Source organism: Sapajus apella, unplaced genomic scaffold, assembly GCF_009761245.1.
Source record: "Sapajus apella isolate SASKATOON/1434 unplaced genomic scaffold, GSC_monkey_1.0 scaffold2531, whole genome shotgun sequence".
In the NCBI taxonomy this organism is placed as follows: domain Eukaryota; kingdom Metazoa; phylum Chordata; class Mammalia; order Primates; family Cebidae; genus Sapajus; species Sapajus apella.
Genome location: NW_022439457.1, coordinates 411 through 9,454, shown reverse-complemented (window position 1 = coordinate 9,454; position 9,044 = coordinate 411). Strand labels below are relative to the sequence as shown.

Sequence of the window (9,044 nt, the reverse complement as noted above, 5' to 3'; positions counted from 1 at the left end):
TACAGGCCTTCACCACCATTCCTGTGCTGTCTTCCCCTTTCTTATGTACATTACTTTAGTTCTCTTCCAATTTCTCTTCCCAAGATTACATATTCACATGTAATATATTATCTGTGTGTTACAAAACACTCAGAAATGACTGAAAAAAAAAAAACTTGACCCCAATATGCCCCAGGAATTGCATACCCAAACTTTTAGTTCTTCCTCATCCTTAGAGAAGAACAAAGCTTTGTATTCTGAAAGAATTCTCTATGCTCCAAGTGGAAAGTAACATATTCAGGCTTTTCCCAGATGTAAATGAACTAAACACACTGACCCATAGAAACCACTTAACAAGGGTTCCCTTCTCTACCTCCTTCCTTCAGAAAAAGGGGGAAGGATTGCTAGAACAGCCAGAAGCCACTGGTGTACAGGATGCTCCTCCTACTCTCTGACTCTTTTTCTTGTAGTTATTTTGAGGCCGTGTGCCGTGGAGAGAGTTCTCCGGTGAGACAGCAGTCTGAGCAAGTCAGTTTGTGTAACTGGGCAGAATTAACACCTGAGCTGTTAAAGACCCTGCATTCTCAGGTAAGGGCCCTGCTGCAGCATTGAGGGAATGTAGGGACAGTGTTGAGGCTGGGTGGGCACAGATGAAAGCCCACTGTTCTGCCAGTCAGCTGACCACTTAGAACCACCCTAAAATACACTAAACCATGGAGTGAAAGTAAATCTTCCCTGAGGGAAATGGGAGTAATTTTGAAATACACTGTAGGCTGAGTCATTGGTGGGGTCATCCCAGATTTCCTTGAAGCTGGCAGAATGTACAGGGGTTCAATGCAAAGCTAATCCCATCTCTCCAGAAAAGTGCAGGTCGTCAGTCACTCGGCAGTGTCTCCCTTCCTGATCAAGACCAAAATACGATGCCAGTCACAGTTTGGGGAAGGGCATATTTTAGCTCCCCAGCTATCCCAGGTCAAGACAGAGTTTTTAGCTTTTAGGGAGTGGCTGTGAGCCTCTTCACAGCCACATCATCCTAGGAGCTGCCTGTTGAATGGATGCATGAGGAGGGTCTGGCTTGAGAAAGTTTGTGGTTTGGCCAATTCCCAGGAAATATGGTTGAGCATCACCATACCCTGCTTTATGATCCAGGACAGAGAGGTTTGGGGTGATTTAGGACTGGCTTGGCTAACTGCCTTGGTCCCAGAGGCTTAGCATTTCACTAGAATCAGAGGGTCAGGAAAGGTGTTGGAGCACGTCATCGGGTAATCTGTGCCCTTATCGCATTGGTGGCCAGCAACCACTCACCCTCCCTCCCTTTATCCACCAAGTACCTTGTGCAGTGAACATGACAGAGCTCTAAAGTACCTGGGATCAAGCAACAAAAGGCATCCAGACCAGATCCCCGTGGGTCAGCCACATACCCCATATCATTCCTGGGAAAGCATGAGGGATGCACTTGAGGTCTAGAGCTAAGAACTCAGCGCAATCAGGAAGGAAGAGACCTATGTCTTGTTCATGGTTTTACCATTAATTAGTGGTCTCAGGTAAGCACTCTACCTCTTGGTTTTGTTTTCAGGCTGTTCTGTCATATAAGGAATAAAACAATTTAGGAATACAATAGCAGATAAAAGCATCACAAGAAATTAAAATATAAATGTATATCATTTGTATAATTCTAACACCTAAAATTTAAAAATTAATAAATTATATTTCAGCACTAGGATTTGTAAAGATAACTGCCACACAGAGCCATCCTGTACCTTCCTAACACCCCCTTCCCACCCCTTGCCATGTGTTGGGAGATGTGGATCTGGCCTGGGGGCAGGGTGTTCCCCAGGGTCTTGCCTCAACTTCTCCCACATCCTGTGTGTTTTGTCTGTCCCCTGCCTTGCAGGTTGCCGGGAGACTGATCATCCGTGCAGATGAGTTGGCCCAGATGTGGAAGGTGCTGAAGATCCCAACAGATCTGTTTAATAGTGTGATGAACGTGGGTCACTTCACGGAGGAGATCGAGTGGCTGAAGTTTTTAGCCCTCGCTTCCAGCGCCCTGGGAGTTGTAAGTTAGCTTGACTGTTTTTTGTTCCTGAAGGGGAAAACTCCCTCTGGCCTGGAAGGGCAGTGCATCTGTACACAGGGTCTACTCTTCAGAGCTGATGATAAACATGCCTCTTCTCATCTTGTCCTTATCTCTAGATCAAGGTCATTTCAGTGCTCGTCAGGCAAAAGCAGGGTTTAGGAGGAGGAGAGAGAGAGGGAAACACTATCATTAGGCTCTGGGGAGAACTGACTACAGTGTAACTTTTGGATTATTTATGAATATTGCCCTCAGAAGATGTCTTTTTTTCTTTTTTTGTTTTTTTCTTTGTTTTATCTTTTTTGTTTTTTTTTTTTAATTTTTTTATACTTTTTGCCCTCAGATGTATTTTAACTCCACTCCCTCCATTCATATTCCCAGAGACATCCAAGAGCCAGCTATAGAAAAACACTTCCAAACACCTAGAATATATATTAATAGACACTTTTAAAAGGGGTACAATATTATAGAAAACTACTGTGTAATAAACAGAATTGGATGCAAAACTCAGACATAAGGAAGCAAAAACAGGAGAGAAGAGACTATTTCTGAATTTAGTCATGACATTTCCATGGATGCAGGATGTTCATACAGAATCATGCCTTTTCCAAATTTGACTTGTTTGGTATTGGAAAAGCCATTTTCCTGTTTTGAAGCAAAATATGCTGAAATCAGTTTATATGTATAGATATTTAAAGCTTGGGTATCTTAGATGTGGACTTTGTTAGACATTGTTAAAATAACAAAATGAATCAAAAACATGCTTTTGTAAAATAATCCCTGAGATACATACAAGTTTAAAAATTATTGAGAAAATAATTATCTCTGCCAAAACCAAATGGTATGAAAATGTAGTTCGAATCATTCAGCATTTCTAAACATCATCTTGTTCTTCTCAAATAAGCTTGGATTGCATATTTGACAGTTTGTTTCTGAGAAAATTTAGCAGAAATCTTGTAGCCCAACTTTTCCTATAGATTTTCCTACAGCCTTCATCATAATCATTTCTTTAGAGAGGAATAAAAAGAGGACATTTGTGGCTCTTTTTTTCTTCATTGTCCTTTATAGCATTTATACTGAATAAATCACTATCCTCCAAGGAGGAAAGGAAAGTAAGCAGCAGAGGCCTATGACTTTTCAATCAGGACTGGGATAAATCACAAACGAGAAGATAAAGTGGATTTATTTTATTAAATTCTCATAGGGTTACAGATTTTTTCACACCACATTTGGAGACGTTTTGGGGGAAATGTACCTTTAAAATTTTATCTGTAATTAATTCTGATCTTCTTGGTCTAGCTCACCCACAAAGAGTCAAATAAGAAAATACATAAATTCAGTCCAGTCCTGAAACTTTAGTCTAATGCAGTAACTGAAACAGCCTAAAGGTAAATTTCCTGGTGTCTCAGGTTTTTCTTCACCGTGCTCTCTTCTCCAAGATGGCAGCTGAATGTAGACAGAGAGAGGTGACTCTAGGACCACAGAACAGTCAAGTGAAGGGTTTCCCACATCCTGAGTCTTCTCTGGCATCTCTGGTCTCCATGGCAGTGCCCATCTGTCTGGTCACTGGCTGCTTGCAGCTTAAGTTTTTGGTCTCATTTCTCCCAGATTGGTGAAAACCTGACGATGCCTCCCCCACTGGCTCATTTCAGTTCTCAGTGGTGTCCAGGCCCTCCTTGAGTCTCTGTCAGGCTCACCTATCTGCTCCCTGGCTCTGGTGGTTTACAGCCCTCACCAGTTAGTGATGTGTCTAAATCCTTCCCTTATCCCCATACCTCAGAGTAACAAAGAGTGACTTTGGAAAGTCAATTTCTAACCCTCCCTCTGCTTAGCCCACTGTGTAGATGCTAGGTTTCCTCTGCTGTACCTGTCTCCCAAACTGGAGAGGGGAAACCGTGAGGTGAAGTGTATCTTTTTACTTTTCTTCTAAAACAGGGAGGTGGGATTAAATGTTACATGAGGTTCTTCTACCTCTGACACTCTGTGATTCTATCCCTGCTTCTCTGCTTCCTATGTGATACCCTCAGGCCTCCCTCTGAATAACAGTAAGCTCTTCCAATTCCAAGAGGCCATGAGATATCTGACTTTGCTCCTCATCATCCCCATGTCAAAGAACCCCTAGAAGTGGCCGGGCACTGTGGCTCATGCCTGTAATCCCAGCACTTTGGGAGGTAGAGGGGAGTTGATCACCTGAGGTCGGGAATTCGAGACCAGCCTGACCAACATGGAGAAACTTCATCTCTACTAAAAATACAAAAAATTGGCCAGGTATGGTAGTACATGCCTGTAATCCCAGGTGCTCGGGAGGTTGAGGGAGGAGAATCACTTGAACCCGGGAGGTAGAGGTTGCAGTGAGCCAAGATCATGCCATTGTACTCCTGCCTGAGCAACAAGAGCGAAACTCCATCCAAAAAAAGAGAACCCCTAGAAGTAAAATCAGCCTGGAATTTAAGTCTGTAAATAAAGGGTGCCCTATGAAACCAGTAATCATTATATTCATTTGCATCACATTGGACTATTTCTGGGATCTTAAATGTGGGGTTGGTAAGTGGTATGGTCTGAATGTTTGTGTCCCCCTAAAATTCATATGTTGAAATCTCAACTTCCAAGGTGATGGCCTTAAAAGTAGGGCCTCTGGGAGTTGATTAGGTCATGAGGGTGGAGCCGCATGAATGGGATTAGTGCCTTTATAAAAGTTCCCCCCTCCACCAAGTGAGGACACATAGAAAGCATCATTCATGAGGAACAGGCCCTCACCAGACAGCAAATCTGCTGGCACCTTGGTCTTGGAGTTTCCAGACTTCAAAACTGTGAGCAATAAATTTCTGTTGTTTATACATTACCCAGTCTAAGGTATTTTGTTATAGCTGAGACTAAGTCAGGGGTCACCATCTGGTGGAGACCTTGCCTCCTAGTCAATTCATATATCCTTAGAGGCAAGCCCAGAATTTCTCTTTCCTTTGCCAATTCAACAGCAAGACAGGATCTCTGTGCCATCTAGAAAAGCCAGTTTGTTCCTTATAGAAGAGTCTAGTGGCAGGAATTTTTACTCTGATAGATAATAGGCACATTTACTCTTCTTAAGCTCTCTGGGTCTAATAGACATTATTCAGAATGCGATGGCATGCAGACCTGTATTCCTCTTCCCTTCAGCACTCCTTCCTCAGGACTGGTCTATGCCACCTCCTATTCCACTGAACTGATTAAAAAGGAAGAGATCACATATGTAGCAAATAATCATGTTCACTGGAAGGAATGACATATTTTGTTAGCAAATGATTCACATTTCAAGGCTTTCACTTCTGACTTTGAAAATGAAGCTCACAAGATGCTTAAAGACTACCTCTGTGAAGTGGATCCCAAAAAAATATTGGACTATGAAGATCTGTTTACTTTAGATTTATGTCAGTTTACCAAATAACTCCAGTCCAAAGAGTTATTTATCCATTCATCCATTTATTAAATCTTAAAAATATTTTAAAATTTTATGAGAGCAATAGAATATGAAGGTTTGTTGTTTGAATAATCAATAACAGATGATGTTTAGTGTTGAGAAAGCACCTATGTTAGTTTGTTAGAGCTGCCATGACTTGGTGGCTTAAACAGAAATTTGCTGTCTCACAGTGCTAGAGCACAGAAGTTCTGAGAACAAGTTGTCAGCAGCATCGCTTTCTTCGGAGGCATTTCTCCTTGGCCTAAAAATGGTCCCTCTGTGCCTACATGTCTGGTGGCTCTCTCTTCATGTCCTAACTCCTCTTCTTATGAAGACATTCTACTGACTTCATTTTAACTTATCTTTTTAAAGGTCATATGTTCAAATACAATCACATTCTCAGCTTCTGGGGTTAAGGTTTCAACATAGGAATTTTAGGGTGAACAATTTAATCTATACCAGCATCCCATGGGACAGGGCAACAGAATAAAGCATTAGGGGTGCAGAATTTTTTTTTAACAGAAACAGAGAGGGTGAGCTGGGTGGAAATTATGAAGTTGACAGTGTGCTTCCAAATCTACTCCAAACTATTGTCCCGCGGACCTCATCTCACATGCATGACTTACCATCCTCCCAGACAGCCTCATGTATACTAGTTAGCCCCATGCCTCTCCTCCTACCCACTCTGAATTAAGTGGAAGTGCTTAGAAGATGCAGTGTTTCACAATGCTTTCCATGAGAGGACCCCCAGGGGCAAGGGAGAGGAAAGGAAGGTGGCCTGCTGCAAACTCCCAATTTTTTTGACATCATGTGGTTTATTGAATAATCTATTTATAAAATAATGCTTATTAAATGTAAATCAACAAAATTTAAATATTAATTCATTTAAAATTAATAATTATTACAAATTATTACACACCACAATTAGAGACGCACCATCTAGGCAATCATTCTATTTTGGGAGAGGATGAGAGGAGAACAGCAAACATCAACTGCTAAGGCAGGACAAGTCTCTAGCAATCATGTGGGAAGATACAGCAGCTGCTTTTTCATTCACCCAGTCACACCTGAGTCACCACTCAGGGCTGCTCTTTCACTGATCCCTGGAAGAGTGTGTCAGGATGATCTGTACATCTTCAGTTTCAGTAAACCACCAAGATCTATATGCTGACTTTCATTTCGCAACTCTTTCACTTGTAAAATTTATTCCAAGGGTGGGTTTATTTAAAGATATGAGATTAGTTCTAAGCATGACCTTTTAATGTTCAAGTTTCATTGTAAGGAGGGGTTGCTTCTGTAGTAACCCTTCTATTAAAGTTCCTGGCACTCATTGTCTACCAATATTTCCCCAGCAATAAAAGGGTTAGTATTATGTAATATAAAATAAAGCACTAGGTGATTCTATTTAGATAGACCCATATGTTTTAGAAGAACATTTATCTTGATGTTGAATACCATTTTTCCTGTATCTTCCTGGATTCTATCTTCCTGGGGAAATTACCCTACTCTTTCTTACCTTCTTCTCCTCTACTGTGGCATTGCCACAAGTATCTTGTTGGAGTATATAGGCTAGTCTATTTATCTCAGCCCGTTAGAGATAAGATTGGAGGGTAATAATAAGAAATAATTTTAATTATATAGAATGCAAATCAACTTCCCTCCTTTAGTGAGTTTATTCGGACTAAAGTAACAAATATCTTAAAGTACTTAGGAATTTATAAATTTAATTCCTTGAGTAGTATTCCAACAAAGAAAAGAGAGAAAAAAATAAAGATATCCAATACTTAATATTTTTTAGAATGAATTAGTGACATTTGAATGTAAAAATTTCAAGCTTTCTAGAAACTTAAATTGTTCCCACCTGATTTTATAAGAGCAATATTTTTGTTTTCTTTCTTGTATCTAAACGGATCTCAGAACTATTGCCTGGAAGAGTAACTTTCTCCTCATTTTATCTTTTATAGACCATTGCCAGAACACTCAAGATAGTGTGTGAGGTCTTATCATGTGACCATGATGGTGGGCCACCCCGGATACCTTTCAGCACATTCCAGTTTCTCTACACGTATATTGCCGAAGTGGATGGTGAGATCTCTACATCACATGTCAGCAGGATGCTAAGCTACATTGAACAGGAAATGTAAGTTAACTTTTACTAAGTGAAGGTGAAAGAATACCAGGAAAACAAATCTAATGGGCCAAGATAGAGTGGGATTATTATATTATACTGCTCTGGGAGCAGAAAAGTATTGTGAGGAACATGAAATATGGATCTGAAAGAAAAAGGAAAAAGGAAGGAGAAGAGGAAGGAAAAGAATTATATAGGACAATAATTCTTTGAGTGCTACTGAGACTAGCAGCAGCACCTGAGAACATGTTAGAAATGCAGAATCGCAGGCCACACCCTGGATATATGGAATCATAAACTCTAGGGGTGGGGTCTAGGAATCTGTGTCTTCATAAGCCTCCCTAGTAACTCTGACTCATGCTTTGCTATGACCAGTGGAACAGAAGTGGAGGAGGAGGAGGAAGAGGATGAGGAGGAGCAGCAGCAGGCAGTCAAGGGTTAAGAGAAAAAGAGGCCGGGCATGGTAGCTCACACCTGTAATCCTAGGATGGGTGGATGGCTTGAGCTCAGGAGTTCAAGACCAGCCTGAGCAATATGGTGAAACCCCATCTTTACTAAAAATACAAAAATTAGCTGGGTGTGCTGCTGTGTGCCTGTACCATTTAATTGGGAGGATGGCTTGAGCCCAGGAGGTGGAGGTTGCAGTGAGCCAAGATTGTACCACTTACTCCAGCCTGGATGACAGAGCCAGAGCCTGAGTCAGAAAAAACAAAGTTAAGAGAAAAAAGATCAACAGCAGAATTTGAAATGAGAGCGTTGTTTGTATATTGTCTTTCTTAAGATTAACTGTCAATGAACTAACTGCAGTTAAACCTTTTTCCAAACAGAATTGGTCCTGATGGTATCATCACAGTGAATGACTTTACCCAAAACCCTAGGGTTCGGCTGGAGTAAGAGCACAATTTTGGCCATTTTAAAGGAAAATACAGAGATGATTGTACTTCAGAATGACTGAAACCCTTATACCCTCCAAAATCAATTTTCTTGTACAACTGGTACACACGAATAAACAATTAAACAAACGTATGAAATCAGAAATGTGTGGAATTAAGATGTGAAATTGTTGGAAACAAAACATCTTCATTACCAGGAGATTAGTATTCCTCCCACATGGACACTGAGTAAAAGTGGCTGACAAAGCATGAATAGAAAATGCATCTCCAATCAAAGCCAGACAGTCAGATTTTAAAAGGTAGAATGTTAACCAGACACAGTGTGTTGTTATGCGATTGTTAGATATCATTTAGATGAGTATCTTTTATGGGGCCAATTGAAGTTTTTACCAGTTTATTTCTCCATTTGTTGGTACTGTGCTAGTCATTCATTCATCCTCTCACTCATCAATATTTATTGAGGCTAGCTATGTGCCAAGAATAGGCTTGCCAAAAAAAATACAGGACACCCAGTTAAACTTGAATTTCAGACATTCC

The 9,044-nt window shown here is 40.8% G+C and overlaps 1 protein-coding gene across 1 annotated transcript; it reads left to right on the top strand.

Moving 5' to 3' along the window:
* Positions 1 to 392: 392 nt before the first annotated feature.
* Positions 393 to 8,652, top strand: LOC116547270 (ropporin-1B-like). Its single transcript, XM_032273267.1, has 4 exons — positions 393 to 567; positions 1,874 to 2,035; positions 7,451 to 7,626; positions 8,442 to 8,652. The coding sequence occupies exons 1-4, from the start codon at positions 415 to 417 to the stop codon at positions 8,506 to 8,508; spliced, it is 558 nt and encodes a 185-aa protein (XP_032129158.1). The 5' UTR covers positions 393 to 414; the 3' UTR covers positions 8,509 to 8,652.
* The last annotated feature ends 392 nt before the right edge of the window (positions 8,653 to 9,044 follow it).